Consider the following 19,815-nt stretch of genomic DNA (forward strand, 5'->3'; position numbering starts at 1 on the left):
AATACAGGGATCGATCAAGGTGAATTTTTTCCAAGAATCAGAATATATATATGTGTGTGTGTGTGTGTGTGTCAACAGAAATTTTATGATGAAAAGATATGACGTGGCAATCTTTTTAATTTTATTGATAAACACCAATTGACGAAAGGATGTGACGACGGATTCCATTTTGAAATTAATTATAACTTAGTCCTTCAATTTCTTATTAAAATTTGTTCGAATGGATTAATTAAATAATCATGGCTGCCACATAGTAGAGGAGGAGAGCTGTGTTCTTAATATTTTTTTTAAAAAAAAATATTATTCTAATATATTAAAAAAAAAAAACCTTTAAAAAATAACCTGTATTACTCCGGTCAAGGTGGTTGCTTGGCATTCTCAGCAGTTGCAGCTGTTGAAGGCATAAATCAGACTGTCACAGGGAATTTAACTTCATTGTCTGAGCAACAGCTGATATATCGATCGCGCCATGAATTTCAATAATGGCTGCAACGGAGGAGGCAACATTGATCATGCCTTTGAGTACATGCTCTACAACGGACTCCACAGAGAGGAATTGACTACCCATATATATCGCATGCATGGAAGAAGGCACTTGCGATGAAAATCTTTTATGTAACATGATTAACTGCATTTCCATTGCTGTATATACAATGGAATGGTGGATCGTTTATGTCTAAAACCTCTTTGTTCGTTGTCTCGGGGAAGAAAAGGAGGGAGGTAGTAACTAGCTATTAGTGGTTAGTACCGTCATGTGCAGAAAAAAGAAGAACAAACGCTCTTCAAGATGGAGGCACTGGCTCACCAGCCTCTCAGTGCATCATCTTCTATATATTGAGTCTTCTGCTAGGGATTTAAAGTTCTATATAGTAGGGGGGTACGTAAGAATATTGAGAATTCTTTCACATCTGTAAGAAGCCGTATTTGAGGTGGGCTTTCGATGTTCGCGGGGACCTTGTGGCGGAGAACATCTAAATCATGCAGCTGCAGCAGCAGCAGCAGCAGCTGGATGTATGGTTCGTCGGAGGGGATAGACTACGTACATCGCTGTGAAGAGTTCATGGCTACAGACGGGCAAACCTGAAGGGCTCCGTGGGATCAACGAACAAACTAACTGGCTTCATATTCCACCAAAGAACATCCAAGTGCTTTCGTAATTTGATTCTTCTTCCAAGAGTCTCTTGATTGATGAAAATGCAATCGGTTTGTTCGGTGAGTGAAATGAGATGAAAGTTCATGTAGAAATATATAATTCCTCCTTGCCACAACTAGAGAGAGAGAGAGTACTGGAACAAAAACTAAGAACGAAAAGCTCCACACGGACTACACGTTTACGAACGTGATGCGTACAAGAGAAGAGCTCCCACCACAGCTCAGAAACATATGTACAGCAAAATTGAAAAGAGAATGCATGCTAGCTCATAATCAGATTCATGCTTCTTTCTTAATTCAAATTAAGCACCGGGTGTTATATATTTACAAGTTCATGGAAATATCAAGGCACGCAGTTGAATTGGCTCCGAAGAAATCATTGCAAACAAGAATCTCTGCAACTCACAGCTTCATTGTGCTTGAAAACAAAATCGTAAAGCCGTCCCTGATGTTTCAACATCTTAAAAAGAAACAAAAAATTGGACAGACATTACAATATTCTCTTTTGATACTGAAAAAAAAATGAGAATGCTGAGACTGATTGGAAAATTATTATTCCAAATACTTCACAAGGAAGTAGCACTTGAAAACCAAAGCTATATATAACACACCCCCACCCCCTCCCTAATCTTCACCCATCTCTTCTCAGTTCTCGTCTCTCATTTTACTATCATATTTCTCTATCTCAATGGATCTCTCAGTTTTAGAGATTTATTTTTTCTCACCTCACCTTCTTGGTGTCGCTTTTTGGATGTTCGGTTCTAGCCCGTGATTTTTCAACTGTGGGTTACTCACCAGAACACTTGACTTCTGTTTGTACTTGTTGAGCTATTTGAATTATGGGTTTCTAGACATGGAAAGGCTTACAATAGTCTCGATGAGAAGCTGCATGGGTTCGAGGTGTTCAAAGACAACTTGAAGCACATTGACCAAAGAAACAAGGAGATTTACTAGCTACTGGCTTGGGTTGAATGAGCTTGCAGACCTGAGCCATGGGAGTTCAAGAGCAAGTGCTTTGGATTGTATCATGAGTTTCCTATGAAGAAAAGCTCTCAAGACTTCAGTTACAGAGATGCTGTGGACTTGCCCAAATCTGTTGGCTGGAGAAATTAAGGACCTGTTACTCCTGTGAAGAACCAAGGTTCCTGTGACAGTTGTTGGGCATTCTCAACAGTTGCAGCTGTTGAGAGCATAAACCAGATTGTCACGGGAAATCTAACTTCTTTGTCTGAGCAGCAGCTGGTCGATTGCGACATAAGTTTTAATAATGGCTGCAAGGGAGGCCTCATGGATTATGCTTTTGAGTTCATAGTCAGCAATGGTGGTCTCCACAAAGAGGAAGACTACCCATATCTCATGGAGGAAGGCACTTGTGACGTAAAGAAGGTAGATGCTGACGAGTAACTAATAATGCATTCAATTGTTGAATACGGCGGATAGAATTTGTTTACTACCAATTTGTTTGTTGTCTTCAGGAAGAAATGGAGGTGGTACCTATTACTGGTTACCATGATGTGCCACAAGATGACGAGCAAAGCCTCTAAAAGGGGGTGTTCAGCGGATCTTGTGGAGCAAGTCTGGGTCATGGAGCAGCAGCAGCAGTTGGATACGGTTCATCAAAAGGGGATAGATTATATCATTGTGACACATTCCTGGGGACCCAAGTGGGGTGAAAGAGGCTACATAAGGATGAAGAGAAACACAGGCAAACCTGAAGGGCTATGTGGGATCAACAAAATGGCTTCATATCCCACTAAAGAGAAGTGACATCAATATGCTTTCGTGTTTTTCTGTTCTTTCTGTCAGTTCCTTGATTGGTGAAATTGGTTTATTTTACCCTTGTCCATCAATAAAATGAGATGAAAGTTCATATAGAAACCAAGACTACCATGTCACACAGTTCGTAAACACAGAAGAAACCAAGACTACCATGCCTGTGCAACAGAAACTCACATACAAAAGATACCACACCTCCCATACATTTATAGCAAAATGGAAAAAAAAATGCATGTAATCAGTTTTGTGCTTCTTTATTGATTTAAAAAACTGAATTCTATAGTTCATGGATATGTTCTAGGCGATGAGGCCTAAAATACATGTATATTGAACAGTTGACTCGGAATAAATTGGGTTGTAGCACAGACAAGAATCAAAATTTTAACTCACGACTTCATTGTACTTGAAAACACAATCGTAAAGCCGTCCCCCAAGGAACTGAGCAACCTCTGGATGTTTCACCTGTTTAAAAAGAAAACAAAAATTGGTTACAAGTTTGGCAAGACTATACAAAACAACGCACATGAATTGAAATCCTCAAAAATAAACAAATAAAATTCAAATAATTACCATCCCAATCTTGAGAGAGTCGCATTTAAACTGAGCATAAAGATTTGTCTCTATCCCACGGCCCTGCCAAAAGCAGTAAAGGTTATAAGTGCACACATTGGCGAGTCATGCATTTCTTCAAACTATTGAATTCACTTATAACAATGAATTAGAACATGCTAGCCCAGCTCCTTCATGTGGCTATCTTTTCTTTCCATTGTTCTCGGTCAGTCAAAAGATCCAACAACACTCGAAATATGTCCAGCCTTTGTCATTCCTAGACTAGAAACAACAATCAAACTCCATCTTTATCCATTTTTAGCACACTATTTTTTTTCTTTTTGACCTAGAACAATCAATGAAAGCCAGATATGCATAAAAATAAAGTCACTATAACTAATCATACATCTATATCCAGTTGGCCATTTGCAATTGTTTCTTTAAACACTAACTTTATTTTAGAAAGAACTTACCATTCCTTCCAATACTACTAGGTCTGCATCACTTGCTAGATAGGCTAGCACTTGGGATACTCTTGAAAGATCAATAACCTGCAAGGAATGGGAAAGTAAAAGGGCTATTACTATACAGCCAAGAGTGCCCTTCAGAAAAAGACAGACAACCATTCAACATGAAATACAAGTAAATAATGTAACACTTTAATTCTTACCGGCAAATCATTTCCAGAATTGGCTATCAAAAGATTTGACGTGTTGACACCCATAAGCTGTCCGTTTTCATCCTTCAACTGGAAAATCAGATCTTGTCAGACACAACCAAGAATCAAGCAGTATAATAGTTCTACAAGTTCTTCCTATCACCTTTGCTATAATCTCTATCAGTTCGGTGTAAGTGACATCATTGATAGAAGGCATGTCATTGGCAGCCAACACAACCTGCAGATAGAGAGCGCCCAAATATGCTCAGGAAGAAAGCATTTAAACAGTAGTTATTATAGCATCTTGTATAAATGCTTTAAAACTATTAAAAAAAAAAAGTATTTCCAGGACCCATCCTGAAATTTGAGCACAATTTAATTAAATGAAAAGCACCTCAACTTTGAAGACCAGTATAGAAATATGAAAAGAAGAGTGCTCAAAACCACAGGATCAGTTTCAAAATCAAAATACTATTGGTCAGTGTTTCTTACATATTGAATACCGACAGTGTACTGACAAACTAGTTATCAAGCTAAATTGACGCCTTCAATTGATTCTTTACAAAGTGAAAGTGAACAACCTGACTTCATATTTGAAGCAAACTTTTGGGCTTGTGATATAAAAAATAAATGTCACAGATTGTAATTCCAATGTAAATGAAAACCTGAGTTCCATGCCGCAGTAGCTCTCTTGCAAAGGGCAAAATACCCAAAATTATATCTGCACCGGAATTATCAACAAAGATGACAACCTGTCATGAACAACGAGGAAGCTGGTAAGCTTTTTTTTTCTTTTTTCCTAGTACAAATGGAATCATCAACATCTTTTACAGATGTACTTGTAATTCACTAACAGGACTGAAACCTCATGTAAAAGAATTCAGTCTTGTAATTCACCTTTTTCCATGATTTCTTGCTCCATTTCACTTTAAAGGCGTCCAAGTCATCAATGACCCAGGGTCGAGGGACAAGATTTTGACAACTAGCTAAAAAGGACATTCCATCCTTTGAGAAAACCTCAGCAAGCTGCATGAAGTGGAAAAAAAGAGAGGATGGACATCAATCAAGAACTATTCAAATTGCACAACCAAAACAGAATCTATATCCTCAAGAGAAGAAATAAAATTTAAGCAGCAACCAAACTGTTACAGAAACAAAACAGCTCTTTTGCTAGAAGCTAGAGAGGGTGATAATTTGAAGAAATTCCCAAAAAGCAATGGCATCAATGATAAAACAAAAAAATGAAATATGGTCGACTTACGAGAAGAAAACATTAATGCAACAGTAATCCAGAGGATGATCTAAAATGAAGGGGTCATAGAAAAGGAATGCTGATGGCAAGTTCAGGGAATGAAGGGAGAAGAGAAAGCGAGTGATCAAAATAAATAACCCTAGAATCCATGTAATTTGGATTCAAATTCCATTCACAAACAAGTTCATAACTTGTTACAAGATTATCTCGAATAAACATTAACTAACCTCTGCAGAACCGAGGTCGAAGATATTCCCAGCAAATATTCCTCTGACAAGATTTTCTAGGCGCTTGGGCTCATCTTCAATAGCATCATTAAGCTGAACTACATCCTTAAAGAGTGATATAGCCTTTGCATTCTCTTCATCCTATTGCATCACCAAAAAGGGGTGCGCTTTTCAAGTGTATAGGCAAAAGGGGATAATATTGCAAGGAAAAAAAATGTCCCCAACACACACACAAACATGGAAAAGAAAAAACTCTCAATCTTTCACCATTGACAGGCGCTATAATTAAAACACGGTGAACGTTAATAGCAAAAAGAGCCCATTAAACCACGATGCAAGCTGTTATCGACTGCAAGGAGATACTTCATTTATAATTCAGCTTTATTGAAAGTAAAAAAGTGACTGACCTTGACTTTCTTGAATATGTCTATAAATCCCAACTCTCTAAGGATTATCTCCCGCAGTCTGCAGAGAAGCTACCAGGGCGAGAGAGAAAACAATTGATAACTTAACAAAAAGAAGGGGGGGGGGGGGGGGGGGGGGGGGGGGGGGGGGGGGGCTGGCTGTAGAAAAGAAGAGGAAGTTCAGGGAAGTTACAATGCAATCAGGAGGGCCACCATGGCTTTCCGGATCTTTCTTAAAGTCCTCCAGTACATCACCATATCTATTTTTAAAAAAAAGCTCACATCATTAAACAATAAATAAATAAAGTTGAATAGATACATAAATAGTAAGAAGAAATAGTGCCAAAAAAGGGTACCTCTGAGCAAATTTTTCAGCTCTGACAGGGGCATCAGGAACAGTAGGATCACTTTCAGCACGCTTCCTGCACCCAAAAAACAAAATATTAGTTGAGTGAGAAACAAATAATAATAGTAATAATATATATATATATATATAGAGAGAGAGAGAGAGAGCGATTGAATAGAGAAGAATTACTTGAAGGAGGGAATGGAATTGAGAAAGAGGTCGATCCATTGGAGCTCGGTAGGGGTTGGTTTCTTAGGATTGTCTGAGGGGAAGCGGTAAGGAATGGTGCAAGCTCTGTAATTGGATTCGATCGGCGTCAATAGCAACGGGAAGGCTACCATCTCCGATTCGCTCTCCATCGATTTTTCCCCTCCACTCAGCCTGATGCTACAGTTGATATGCGTGCAAATATGTAATTGGATGATAGATAGGTTTGGGCGAAAGAGAGAGAAAGAAATCCCCTTTGGCCACTTGATATAGAGATCTTTCCTCTTTGTACTCGAGAATGGTTACCAGGGCTTGAAACGATGATTCGAATATTGTCGATACCTTAAGTTTAAAGAGAGATACAGGTTGCGGAGCATCCCGTCAATAAGAACTTGTTCGTTTTTTAAGGTCACTAATTTTACCCGAATTAAAAAGAAAAAAAAGCAGAGGACACTCTTTGTAATTAAGAAAATTACTGGTAGAGATTAAATGTTATCGGATTTATAATAATTAATTTATTTTGAAAACAAAATGCCTAAACCGAATTAATATTTGTTTTAAATCTTACAAACCCTCAGGATCCACCTGGTTCTTATTTTTATCCTTATACTTGCAATCTTAATTATTTATTATTTTGACCTGGAGATTACGGTACTCGATAAACAAGCGCATGCATCGAACACCATGGTCATGTGAAAATGGATGGTTTTTGTTAAGTTATTCTATTATTAATGTCCAAGTGTGTGTGTGTGTGTGTGTGTGTGTGTGTGTGTGAGAGAGAGAGAGAGAGAGAGAGAGAGAGTTGCTCATCGGTTGTATTAATTTTATGTGTTTATCGTCGTTGATCCATCATCCTTGTATATTTTTCTGGTGGTGGCTAGGCTGATATATCATTGCCAAATATTGCAGAGGGTGGAAGGTGGTCCGGTGATCTAGCTACCATCTTCCTGGACAAAAACACATGGATGCTCACAGCGACTAAGATCATTGAAAAACCTAGGAGGTATCCTTTGAAACCCACAGTCCAAACACCATTAATTGTTGTCGCGTAATATATATCCCGGTTTCCAGTACTACAGCTTCCACCTTCCATCAGTATATATTATTCTCACCACCTTGATAAAACCATATGTATATTCACTAGGCTTGTAATTAAGATGGGCGGGCTGTTTGCAAGCGTTGCTCTCTTTAGACTTGTCAAAAGCCAACCTGCAATCTCCAAGACGCTGTGTGGTATTTCAATTAATCTGAACAATATTCTGGCCACTGATATTAACCCCCTTAATTGGACTCTTCATTCCTTGCGCATCAAGCCTCGCCCAGCGAGTGAGCATAAAGCCAATGAATCCTTTCCCCCCTCTCTCTAATATGATCAATTAAGAGCATGTCCAGAAAGAGGCTCCATCTATATCTGTCCAGAAAGAAACCCAACCTCTTGCCATCCCCAACCACGCCCATCACGATTACTGATGCCTTTCCACGCTGCAGAGGCCGATGATTGAGAGTGGAAGTTTGCACCCCTTCACCATTTTCATTTTGTAAAACGCTTGCATGGCATGATCTCTCACAATCAAAAAATCATCCGTTCAATTGAATAGGCAGGCAGCATGACTCTTTTTTAAAAAAAAAATAATAATAAAGAAAGTCCTTCACCTTTTAACACTACTAGGCACATGGTGGTGGGATTTGTTCGCCAATGTACCTAGCTCTAACGTTTTTACATGATGAAGTGGCTTGTTTCTCCCCTGATGACAATTCCAAGTGAACATTCTCAAGGTATATGTTCTGGCACGGTATCCCCTTGCTACATTCTAGCGCTACTGCCACCGCAGATGATGAGGTCCCTCTTATCTGCTTGAAATATATATCACTTAGCTTCACCTTAGATGGTTCCTGCTCAACACCAACATATTTCATTATTTACACATTGCTGCCTTCAACTTATGCCTCTAATCCTACGAACGTACCAAAACTTTCAAAGCTAGCCTCAAATAATGGAAACCATTGACTTACTGTGGAGATGCAAGAACTGAATGGGCAATATGACTGATCAATTATTATTGGATTGGTCACATTGTTCATCACAATGTTCTCAAATGTCATATTGGTTGCTGCGCTGCTACCTGGGGAGTTGGCCCATGTTTTTATCCTGATGCCATTCATGGTTCCTGATATGGCACAATCTCTAACAACTAGTCCACTTACATCCCCTTCGTCCTCATATCTTCCCAAGCTTCCAACACTATTAGACCAAGGAACATTTACCCTATTTATTAATCACCTCTACGAAATTAAATAGGAGGTATATATACTACTTGAACTAGAAGAAAATTCAAGAGCACCTGATTCCATGACCAGGTCCACATCTGATTCTTGTGATGGTAACCTGAGAATTTCCTTGTCCAATAGAAATGCAGTCATCACCAGTACCAATAAGCGATTGAGAGATATAGACGCTAGAGCTTCGCTCCACATGGATACCGTCAGTGTTGGGGCTGTCTGCTGGTGCAGAAATCTTGATTTTACTACCTTTGAAGTTCTTGCATTCGACAAGAGCTATATGAAAGAACTTGCTATTCAGTGAAGTTATGCCTTGGACTACAGTCTGGTTCATTGCCACAAATTTTACATTCTGAAAACACAAGGAAAATACATACATACATACATATATTCCTATTAGATTTATTTCACCAATCTAATATGCATTTTATGCCTTAACTCGATTCTCACAGCCTAGAGATAGAATCAGGAAGTGTGATAAAGGTTAGAACATACAGTTGGAAGAAGTTTACACTTTGAGTCATTGGTGCAGTTATTGTAAGGCCAGGCTTTGGCACCTTGGCCATCAAAGGTTCCACCTCCGGTCAAAGTTAGCCTCTCCAGCCATCCAAATTCAACCCAACCAGTTCCAGATCCATACCTAGACAACTTTGCTGTAGCCTTTAAATAACCCTGAAAGTTCATTTCTAAGTTAGAACCATCAACCATGATTCAAGAGTTTAAAGATGATTGGAAACAGAAAGAATGAGAGTAGGTTGTCCAGAAAGATGAGATCTTGCCTTCATGTAGACAGTAAGAGACGACACATTTTTGCAAGGGCCTGCAAATTTAACAGGGCCAATCAAGTACATTCCTTTTGGTATCAGAAGTTCAACCTTTCCTGTTGCTCTACACGCCTCCTTCCATGCTGCTATGAAGGCCTGGAATCACAAAATTAAATTGTATAATTCATTCTAAAAGGAGATAAAAAGCTAATTCTTTATCCTGCACTACTTTCACAAGCTTAAGCAGGTAAAGTTGAGTTGTTAAAAAGCCAAGTCTGCCAACTCAGGAATGAAAATTGAGGCAGATGAGGAATTCCAAACTAGCAAAAGTTTCCTTGTTTAAATTTTTGTAACTTGAGATCATATAAAGAAAACAAACCTTGCTGTCATCAGTTCTGCCATCAGCTCGAGCACCGAATCTCTTGACGTCAAATAGGAGAGAGCTGTTTCCCTTGTGGTGCGAGATTGGTCTTCTTGCTTCAACTTCAAGGCCTTGTCCATCTGCACCTGTGAAAACAACAGCATTGAAACAAAAGGACAACAACAGCAACAGCATCCAGGTACCACTTCCAAGGTTCGTCATGTTATTGCTGTACATTGGTTATCCTTGTTGTGAGATTATGACTAATTAAGGAGGTTGGTTTCTTTTTGATTGATTAAAGGAAGGGTCGTTTTTTCAGCAGAAGAATTAAAGCAGGGTTTGAATTCACAAGAAAGGGCGGGCTTTTGCTTTTGGGTTAAGACCCAATACAAAAACTGCCATTAACTTCCCTCCCCACTACATCACTGCTATTAACCGTCTCACTGCCACAGCCTTCCTAGACCTCTCACTCTATTCATTTTTATTTTGATTTTCTTAAAAAAAAAATCAAATCTACCCTGACCTCAAAATCACGTTTTGAAAATGCAAGCTGAAAAACCACGTTGGTGATTATACGTGCTAATTGCTTCCATGATTTCTCGTGACTCGGCCAGCTTCCCCAGATTCCAGTCCACGTTCCACAAGATAATCACCTTAATTATTGGTCTTGACGTTAATCTGCACTCTGGATCATCAACAATTGCTACCAACTCGAGTGGGGAATTGAATATACGAACATGATTAATCAATGGGTTAATATTTTGGAACGAACCCAACTCCTCAATCAGCATGCCACTAAGACAAGAACACATCCATCATTACAGCCATGGTGATCCGTCACCTTCTGTTCCTTTTACTTACATCATGAAAGCACCTTCATTGGTTATAATATGATCACTGCAATTACCAAGTAATTAAGACACACAATTTATCATTAGCTATCTGTAGGTATTCCATGTATTCAGAAAAACAACATGATGGTGATAACATTTCCAACAGAAGGAGACCAACAGCCGAACTCGGTGATGCTGCTAATTTTGATTGATAGTTTATAACAAGAACAGCATGTTAAGAGTCATACATCCATGGATAGTTCCATTTGCGACTGCAGCAGACATTCATTTTAGAAACCTGGTGCTGATAGATTAATTATGAGATGGTCCTGAAATTTTAGTTTAGCAGAGAAACCTGTAGCAACTCTTTACTTCCGGATTTCAATCAATCACATACTACCTTTGAATATTGAATTAAATCACATGCCTAGAAGAAGCATTGTCACTTCAAGTAGTACAGATATGCATAATTAATGGATTTGAAAAGAACTAAATTCATTCCTCAGATAGCAAGTGAGCAAGGAAAGAATACGCATATTAGAGTCACGATCTATGATGGGTCCTCTGCTTTCCTTCTTTTTTCTCAGAGGGTAGCTATGCTAACAATATGGGGAGGAATGGATGAAGGTGAGGCCCTTGTTCACACATTTTCTTATATAAAGCCCCTCATTTCTTTGCCTTTGAGAATCTGAGGCATCGATACTTCTCGCCACTAACAGTGATTTCCAGAGCTCCATCTTGATTATCCTGATTGGAGGCGGTTCCCATGAGAACACTTTTCTCTTTCTCGAGATTTTCTTTCTCCATCTTCAGCCTTGCTTCCTGGCGAGCAATCTCTGCCTGGGAGAAGACAGACAGACAAAGACATACAGAAACAGAATTTAGCAACAGAAGAGGAGCAGAGAGACAAACAGAGATTATAGTGACTACTTATTACAGGGTAGGATCTGTTCAATCAAAATCATGCTACAAATTTGACTAGTAAGTTTGGAAATGGCAAATTCAATTGTAAGTAATCAAAAAGTTTGGGAATGGCAAATTCAATTGATCCCCTTTATTGTTATTATTATTGTTGTTGTTGTTATTTATGACAGTGAGTATTACTTGTTGCATAATAACATTATTAGGAATCAATTAATTAAAAAAAATTCCAGAGAAGAAGTAGAAGAAAACCTCGCGGCGAGAGAGCTCAGCCTTCCAAGCAGCTTCACGCTCGGCGACTTCGCGTTCACGTTCTTCGATGTAACCCTGCATCTCTCTTTCTTTCATAATTCTGTCCTGTATATCTGCATCCAACGCTTCTTTCAGCTCCTGCACGAACTTGTCCACCACCGCCTTTATTCTCATTGACATCCTCCTCCTCTTCTTCTTCTTCTTTTTCTAATTGGAACAACCCCCTCCCCTCTCTCTCTCTCTCTCTCTCTCTCTCTCTCTATATATATATATATATATATATATATATATATATATTTGGATTCTTGGTTTTTTTTGTTTTTGGTAAGTAACGAATAATTAAAAAGAAAGGAAGGAAGGAAGCAGAAGCAGCGATGAAAGACAAAAAAAAAATACAGAGAAAAGAAAGGGTTTTGGAGAAGCAGAAAAATAAATATTATTTAAATACCCCTCCAGGTCCAGACGGACGGACCAAATCCCATTTCAATTTCAGGCCTCTTCTTTTCTTCCCTTCCCCCACCATTGCAAACGATACCGTTTCATCTATTTTAGTTTTTCACTCTTTTGTCTCCTTCGTTCTTCTTCTTCTTTTTTAACTAGAGAAAAAAGTAAATACTTCTATTTCATTAGCTATAAACAAACATATAAAATAAAATAGCATTGCTCTAATAAATAATATTTTGATCAATAATTAAAAAAAAATCACAACACAGTTCATTTAAACTATAGCTCCATAATGTAGCAGATACACATTTATTTTGCAAATAAATTCATACTATTTTATATATATAGTCATGTGGGGGTGAGATCAATTTTTTAAAAAAATATAACAAAAATTTCTAAATAAAAAAGAATTATTCAGCCACTATTATTAAACCTAGTTTAACATGTTAATTTTAAATTTATAAACTTAATTTCTTGTCTAGTTCAATTTTAAAATTAAAATTATATTATGTGAAGTATTAATTTAAAAAGCAACTAGTAAAACTAAAACAAATAAAATTAAAATTAAAATTAAAATAGAATGAAAACAGAATTGAAAAAAAAAACAGCAATCTTTTCATTTGAATTTTTAATCCTTTCGAAGGCACACGTTTTTTTTTATTTAAAAAAAATATGATTAAGAATCTACACAACGAAGAGAACAGTTACGGCAAGAGTTATATGATATTTGTAAGCGCAACATTGATCGATCACTAAGCAGATATAAAGATTTTGCAAGATCATGAACACGTGACCGTTTTAGGCAGGTTCAAAGTGAAGGGGAATTGAGTACGTATTTTACAAAGACCAAAGTTCACTTCCACCCGTTTATTGATACATCACTGAGAATTTTGCTGATGCCAAATCTCACTACAAGAAACTCATAGAACATATATGGTGACGAGTGATGCTGCTCGCTTACAACTCTACATGAAGCCTCCGTTGCTTGTATCTCAACACAAGATGATGCTCATTAGCTCCCTCACAACTCATCTCTTGTGCTTCCATTGCTTGTGTGCTCGATGTAAGATGCATAAGCTTTAATTATTGCCTCATAAATATGGATGCCTTTCAGGTATTCGTCTTGGTTCAGGAACTGCAACAATGTAGACATGATGATTGATGGTTTCGTATGGATTATATCAATTCCAATTAAGTGCAATGATTCTGTCAAGAACACAGGTGCGTGCACTCTCACTCACACACACAGACTACCATGCAAATATTGTCAGTATGTATGAAAGAAATGCAGAAATTTAAATGGAAGCACTGAATTAAACGTTTAGCACACAAAGATTGACAACATGCAGAGAAAAACAGCCTTTGATTATTAGCCTGAAAAGGGAAGCATTGAGTTAAACATTTACCTCATTGTGGTCATGCAGTAGTATAGGTGTGTTCGCCATTGGAGAGAAGCCAATTGCTGGCAGGCCTAGTTGCCGAAAGTAGCGAGCGTCAGTTGACGCAGGAAAGATCTCTGGCTTACCAAGTTTTCCATTTGCTTTTCTGACAGCTTCCTCAAGCAGGCTCCACCATGGATTAGAACTGTCAGTCTTCGTAACTACTGGCCTCCCAGACTTACCATGTATTGAAACTTGCTGCTTAAACTGCCAAAGCAACAAACACAATCAGAACTGGATTTGAAAATGAAAAGGGGGACACTTGAAAACGTTGTTATTAATTGCGTGTTAGCATGCCATGATCAAAAGGAGCAGTTTTTTTTCCAACGAGTAATCAAATCACAAACATTCCTCCAGATCATATGTTTCTTTGATTTGCTGTACCTGTATCACAAGTGTGTACATATTCTTATAACTTAATTTTGACCCTATTTGCTTTAATCTAATTTTTAAGGAGATTAAAATTAGAAATTAAGAGATAAGGATTAATTTTGATTAGGAGTATGATTTGTCAACTTGTGGAAAAACTAGAGACTATAATGTTTGTTTTTGCTCTTTTTCTCCTGGTCTTCCATTTAAAAAGACCATCAGAATATTTCCAGGTAACCCTTTTAATACCCATTATAAACAAACCATTCATAATATAGCACAACAGCCTATAACAATTTAAGACAAAACTAGCAATGCAACATATCTAATATAAGATGTTTTAAGGATGGTAGTATCTTCCCTCTAGCATAATCAATCTCTTGTCATAGAATCTCTAAAAACCAGTTAGGATTTCTAGTGACTTTAATACAAGGTGGCGACTCCATAAACAAGACATTTCCCCTCAAAGAATATAATGATAGATATTTGTTTTGTTCTTTTTAAAAAAAAAGATCACCGCGATGTCAAATGCGACAGATTTAGTTTAAACTTGTATTAGTTAAACAAGGTCTCTTTTAAGCCTATATTACCAAAATTCTCTTATTAGAATATGTATCGCCTGCCTCATTCACAGCGTAGGTCAAAATATTTACAGCAGGATTCATGTGATGTCCTTTCAAGGATCCTATTACTTGATCCTAGCAAGATAAGGCCATCGGTCGGTGCTAGCTTTACCAAGACAGGGCCCTGAATTGGGCATATGAAAGGGTTATAAAGTCAAATCACATTTCCTAAGCTACATGATCAAAATGCAATAATCTTTTTCCTTCCCATTCCTTCTAAGTTTACTAATGCCCGGGTGGAGATTTTATAAATGCAAACCATCATGGCAAGAGATGCCTTTTATATTAAATAATAATATAAATCATATCTTAAAATTTCACCTAATATTTTAAGCTATTGAATTGAGATAGTTTTTTTGACAACAACTAAGCAATTCTAGGTTTTATGTTTAAGGGTGTTGGTGTGGGTGTTGGTGGTGTCTTGTAATTGATATTAGGGTTTCGGTTTGTTGTTTCTTCCTCTTGTGAAAGTAACTTTTTTTTTTCAGGTTAAAAATCTTTTCTTTTCTCTTGGTAATTGAAGGGAATTTTGCTATTGTTTTTTATTTATCACAAGTTCGAATCTCTTCACCTTTATTCTATTTGAGCATAAGGTAATACAGATTTATACAAGTTTTAAGCTTAAAAAATTTTCACTTGAAAAAATGTATCAAAAAATAATATAACAACTTAAATTATTTGGTTGGAATAATTCTTTACACTTTAGGCTTCATAGCAAATGAGAAAACTTCTATTTTGAATGACAAGTATTGATTATAGCATGAAAAAAAAAAAACTAACAAAGGACACCAACATAATAATCACCTTTCCCTCTTTTAATCCAAGAATATCATTGGTTACCAGATAAAAGCAAGGCAACTGTGATTTTCACGTTTTATTCAGATACAGCTAGGAAAAAAAATACGAGTCTCAAGACTCCCAACAATGCATCAGTACCTGGAATGTCATATTACGTGAAACAGGAGCCCACTCTTCTGCAATTCGTCTCTCCAAAGATTCTGGATCTGCAGTTGGTGGGACTCGAATATCAAAACCTGCTTCTGCTTCAGATGGCTGCAAATTCATGACAAATCCCTGGAAGAAAAGGAAGCAGATCGGTCTATGTAATCAACAACACGTAAGTTTGTAAACTCGCAATGCTCTCATCTTTGATAAGACATAAAGATACTGCAATTTCAAAAAATCACCCAATCAACAAATTGTTTGAGACAGAGATTTTATGGGTTTTGAAACAAGATGTTTATTTGACAAAGCTTGTTACTTTTGGCCTGAGGTATTCATGTGAAGTGCAAAAACAAATCCCTGCTTTGGGCCCCATGTTTATGAGTTGGAGCATTCTTGCAACAACTACAGCCTACCGATACTAGACAAGGACTGTCTAAACTCGACAAGTTAAAATGTATACCAACTTACAGTAGGAGAAGGAGTGCCAGCCTTAAGAAAGACCATGTTGACAGATATGACCTCTCCTTCAGCTTTCAAGCCAGCCTTCACCAAATCAAACTGAGAAGCTCTAAACCTCCTCACACTCTCAATACTTTTCAAAAGATTCTCCATAGCACTATTATCATACAATTTAGCTCCATGTCCTGGTGCCCCAGTAGCCTTAATCACCATCCACCAAGGACACCTCTCCGCATAAAACGTCCTGTAATTCTCGTTCGGTGATGCAAGCCCTGTAATTTCCAAATCAAAAAACTTGCAACTAATAAAAAAAAGAAAATTATATACAAAAAGAAGGACTAGCAGTAGTAGCATATTTCACCTTCATCAAGTACTATGCCAACATTCATACTGTTAAAGATATCAGAGTCAGCAAACTTCGCAGCACCATCATGGCCACCGATTTCTTCGTCAGGGACAAAGGATAAGTAGACAGAACGAAGTGGGACAAACCCAGAAGATTTCAAGCGACGAATAGCTTCCAAGTACTGCATACCAACGCACTTCATGTCCTGAGACCCTCTAGCAAAGATATTACCATGAGAATCAACATGGGCGCCAAAAGGATGATGAGTCCACTTGTGGTGTTCCACTGGGACGACATCTGTGTGTGAGTTGAGAAGGATCGAAGGGAGAGTCGGGTCAGATCCAGGCCATTTGAGGAGGACGAGTGGCTTGTTTTGGACAAATTCGATAGATTGGGATTCGAGGCCGATGAATTTGGCTTGGGAGATGAGAAAGTCAGCTGATTGTTGGTATTGAGGGGTGGGTTGTGCAGTGTTGATCTGAAGGTATTGTTGGAATCTTGATATGATTGCTGCATCTTCGGCTTCCCCTTCCGATGGATGATGTATAAGGATTAGTAGAAGCACGGAGAGGAGGAGGAGATGATGGTTTTTGAAGGGTGTCTCCATTTCAACCTCTGTCACACTTTGCTGATAAACTAAACAGTAACGAAATTAACTCCAACCACTCACGGGCAGAGGCAGTCCAATACCATGACTGTTCGGCACTTCGGCTCCATATTATAATATTATAGGAACTTGGAAAGGAATGCCCGGAAGACGACACGAGGTATGTACATGTCGCAATCGCAAGATAATCTCTGCCGTCGTTGGGCTGACGTTTTCTTACAGGGCAGCAGTTCCTTAAGAAAGTCTCGAGTTCAATTATATAATATATGAGAGTCTCGAGTTTAATTATATAATATACGAGCCGTAGTAATAATAATAATTATTATAATAATAAGTACAGTTTGTTTTTTATATTAAAATAATATTTTTTTATTTTTAAAATTTTATTTTTGATATTTATTTATTAAAATAACCTAAAAATATTTAAAAATATATTAATTTGAAGTAATTAAAAAAATAAAAAAAAAATTTAAAATGTAAAAACAAACAAATAAGACTTTAAATAGACTTGGGATATTATGGAAAATTAAAATCACGGAAAACACAATCAAGTAAAGAAAAAAAAAATTATGGTTTTTCATTTTGGTAAACAGTATAAGAAACACGAGATGCATACCCGCGAGATGTCGTGGGCTTATAAAAATATATTTAATAGTATTATAATCGTGAATCAGCGTTAGATAAGTAATAGAAACTAAAGGTATGATGGAGGCAATATTTCATGATAGAAAAAAAAAATATGTTGGTGATCAAAACTTAGAGACTGAACAAAATGATATGTAGCAATCCATAGTGTTTTAAGAGGAAAGATATAGTACTTTCGCCACATGATTTAGCTTTTCTGTTCATAAAAAGCAAAAAAATTACAAAGCTAAATTCTCTACCAACTTACTATTAAAAAAATCAACAAAGATAATTTTAAAAGAAAAAAAACCTATGTGGAAAAACGTTGTAGCAATTGACAATATTTTATAAGGAAAACTGCGGTGCTTTCTTCAATAAAATAAAATAAATAACCGTTTAGAGAAATACAGTAACAATCCATAGTGTTTTGTGAGAAAAATCACAACGCTTTTCCCGTATGATTTAGCTTTATTGTAATTATAATTCTTAACCAATTTAAATTTTTTTAAAAAAATAGACAGAGATAATTTTATAAAAAATAATAAAAAAATCATTTGAGAAAACACTACAATAATTCACAGTGTTTTAAAGAAAAAAATTATAAAACTAAATTCTTAATAAGCTCAATATTAAAAAAATCAAATCGACAGAGACAGTTTTAGAAAAAAAAAAAAACACAAAAAAAAGAGGGAAAAAATCATGTTGGAAACACTACAGCAATTCATAGTGTTTTGTGATGAAAGTTACGGTGCTTCCCCACGTGATTTAATCTTATTTTTAATGACCTGTAATTTTAATTTTCAACAATATTTTATGAGGAAAGCTACAGTACTTTCCCCACATGATTAAGTTTTGTTACAAAATTAAATTCTAATCAACTCAATATTAAAAAAATAAAATCAACAAAGATAATTTTGGAAAAAAGTATTGCAAAAAAATAAAACACAAAAGAAACCGGAAAAAAACTATGTGAGGAAAAACTGTATTAATCCATAATGTTTTGTGAGGAAAAACTTGTATTTACTTGTGATTGCAATTCTTAACTAGCTTAATATTTAAAAAATAAATTTGACAAAGACAATTTTAGAAAAAAATATAACAAAACAGAAAAAAATCATATGAGAAAAAACACTATAGCAGTCTATAGTATTTTGCGAGAAAAGTTACAGTCATTTCCTTAAATATTGTAACTGTAATTTTTAACCAGCTCAATATTAAAAACTAAAATAAAAAAAGATAATTTATGAGAAAATCATAAAAAAAAACCATGCAGAGAAACACTGTAGCAATCAATAATGTTTTTTTTAAAAATTACAAAACTAAATTCTCAATCAGCTTAATATAAAAAAAATCGACAAATATAATTTTAATAAAATAAAATAAAATAGGAAAATTATGTGGAAAAACACTGTAGCAATCTATAGTATTTTAAAAGAAAAAAATTACAAAGCGAAATTTTTAACCAACTCAATATTTAAAAAGTAAAATCAACAAAGATAATTTTTTTAAAAAATAAATAAATAAAAAAGAAAAAAAGGAAAGTTGGAAAAAGAAAAGGAAAGCAATTTTGGAAAAAAAATGAAAAAAATAGAGGAAAAGTTGGGGAAAAAAAAGAAAAAATACAAAAAAAAAAAGAAAAAAACACTTGAAACAGTAATCCACACTGATTTATGTGTGAGGAACAATTCCCCCACAACATTTAGATATTGTTATAATATCATCACAATCATTTCAAATTAAAGGTAAGGGATATTACCTAAAAGCAAGTCAAGTTTAGTATTTTTACCACAAGAAACAATAGTAGTATTATTAACAATACTCTAAACGAATTGAAAAAAGTATTGTGGCTTTCCTCGTGCTTTTTATTTTAATATTTTAATATTTTTATTTGTTTTTTTATATGTATTTTTTTTCATGATTGACTTTTTTTAAAAAAAAAATTACATGTTTTTTTTCTTTTCTCGTGATTGACTTCTT

At 36.1% G+C, this 19,815-nt stretch overlaps 4 protein-coding genes and 1 pseudogene across 4 annotated transcripts; 1 reads left to right on the forward strand and 4 right to left on the reverse strand.

Moving 5' to 3' along the window:
- The first annotated feature begins 978 nt into the window (after positions 1-978).
- On the forward strand, positions 979-2,919 carry LOC133679132 (cysteine protease XCP1-like; annotated as a pseudogene).
- Positions 2,920-3,157: 238 nt separating this feature from the next.
- Positions 3,158-6,985, reverse strand: LOC133680431 (damage-control phosphatase At2g17340-like). Its single transcript, XM_062103386.1, has 12 exons — positions 6,554-6,985; positions 6,375-6,440; positions 6,212-6,278; positions 6,022-6,090; positions 5,615-5,755; positions 5,033-5,161; positions 4,801-4,887; positions 4,299-4,373; positions 4,148-4,225; positions 3,951-4,028; positions 3,499-3,561; positions 3,158-3,390 (listed from the first exon to the last, which is right to left on the reverse strand). The coding sequence occupies exons 1-12, from the start codon at positions 6,721-6,723 to the stop codon at positions 3,310-3,312; spliced, it is 1,104 nt and encodes a 367-aa protein (XP_061959370.1). The 5' UTR covers positions 6,724-6,985; the 3' UTR covers positions 3,158-3,309.
- Positions 6,986-7,384: 399 nt separating this feature from the next.
- LOC133680433 (exopolygalacturonase-like) lies at positions 7,385-10,437 on the reverse strand. The gene is made up of 6 exons (XM_062103388.1): positions 9,995-10,437; positions 9,631-9,771; positions 9,347-9,523; positions 8,914-9,203; positions 8,585-8,813; positions 7,385-8,464 (listed from the first exon to the last, which is right to left on the reverse strand). Exons 1-6 carry the CDS (start codon positions 10,211-10,213, stop codon positions 8,237-8,239), a joined length of 1,284 nt encoding a protein of 427 aa, XP_061959372.1. The 5' UTR covers positions 10,214-10,437; the 3' UTR covers positions 7,385-8,236.
- Positions 10,438-11,188: 751 nt separating this feature from the next.
- Positions 11,189-12,375, reverse strand: LOC133680432 (uncharacterized). Its single transcript, XM_062103387.1, has 2 exons — positions 11,983-12,375; positions 11,189-11,649 (listed from the first exon to the last, which is right to left on the reverse strand). The coding sequence occupies exons 1-2, from the start codon at positions 12,160-12,162 to the stop codon at positions 11,476-11,478; spliced, it is 354 nt and encodes a 117-aa protein (XP_061959371.1). The 5' UTR covers positions 12,163-12,375; the 3' UTR covers positions 11,189-11,475.
- Positions 12,376-13,130: 755 nt separating this feature from the next.
- LOC133680099 (uncharacterized) lies at positions 13,131-17,454 on the reverse strand. The gene is made up of 5 exons (XM_062102923.1): positions 16,623-17,454; positions 16,271-16,533; positions 15,794-15,931; positions 13,833-14,072; positions 13,131-13,561 (listed from the first exon to the last, which is right to left on the reverse strand). Exons 1-5 carry the CDS (start codon positions 17,212-17,214, stop codon positions 13,448-13,450), a joined length of 1,347 nt encoding a protein of 448 aa, XP_061958907.1. The 5' UTR covers positions 17,215-17,454; the 3' UTR covers positions 13,131-13,447.
- Positions 17,455-19,815: the final 2,361 nt, after the last annotated feature.

This window comes from Populus nigra, chromosome 19 (assembly GCF_951802175.1).
Source record: "Populus nigra chromosome 19, ddPopNigr1.1, whole genome shotgun sequence".
NCBI lineage: Eukaryota > Viridiplantae > Streptophyta > Magnoliopsida > Malpighiales > Salicaceae > Populus > Populus nigra.

Excerpts from the sequence above, each read along its gene's own strand:
- LOC133680432 (XM_062103387.1), bottom strand. The coding sequence starts at position 12,162 with ATGTCAATGAGAATAAAGGCGGTGGTGGACAAGTTCGTGCAGGAGCTG. Across the intron at positions 11,650-11,982 it reads CTGAGCTCTCTCGCCGCGAG|GCAGAGATTGCTCGCCAGGA; the intron begins GTTTTCTTCTAC and ends GTCTTCTCCCAG.
- LOC133680433 (XM_062103388.1), bottom strand. The coding sequence starts at position 10,213 with ATGTACAGCAATAACATGACGAACCTTGGAAGTGGTACCTGGATGCTG. Across the intron at positions 9,772-9,994 it reads GCAGAACTGATGACAGCAAG|GCCTTCATAGCAGCATGGAA; the intron begins GTTTGTTTTCTT and ends TTGTGATTCCAG. Across the intron at positions 8,814-8,913 it reads GGACCTGGTCATGGAATCAG|TGTTGGAAGCTTGGGAAGAT; the intron begins GTGCTCTTGAAT and ends TTGGTCTAATAG.
- LOC133680431 (XM_062103386.1), bottom strand. The coding sequence starts at position 6,723 with ATGGAGAGCGAATCGGAGATGGTAGCCTTCCCGTTGCTATTGACGCCG. Across the intron at positions 6,279-6,374 it reads GCTGAAAAATTTGCTCAGAG|ATATGGTGATGTACTGGAGG; the intron begins GTACCCTTTTTT and ends TTTTAAAAATAG. Across the intron at positions 5,162-5,614 it reads TCGACCTCGGTTCTGCAGAG|CTTGCTGAGGTTTTCTCAAA; the intron begins GTTAGTTAATGT and ends CACTTCATGCAG.
- LOC133680099 (XM_062102923.1), bottom strand. The coding sequence starts at position 17,214 with ATGGAGACACCCTTCAAAAACCATCATCTCCTCCTCCTCTCCGTGCTT. Across the intron at positions 16,534-16,622 it reads TGGCATAGTACTTGATGAAG|GGCTTGCATCACCGAACGAG; the intron begins GTGAAATATGCT and ends TGGAAATTACAG. Across the intron at positions 15,932-16,270 it reads CTGGCACTCCTTCTCCTACT|GGATTTGTCATGAATTTGCA; the intron begins GTAAGTTGGTAT and ends CTTTTCTTCCAG.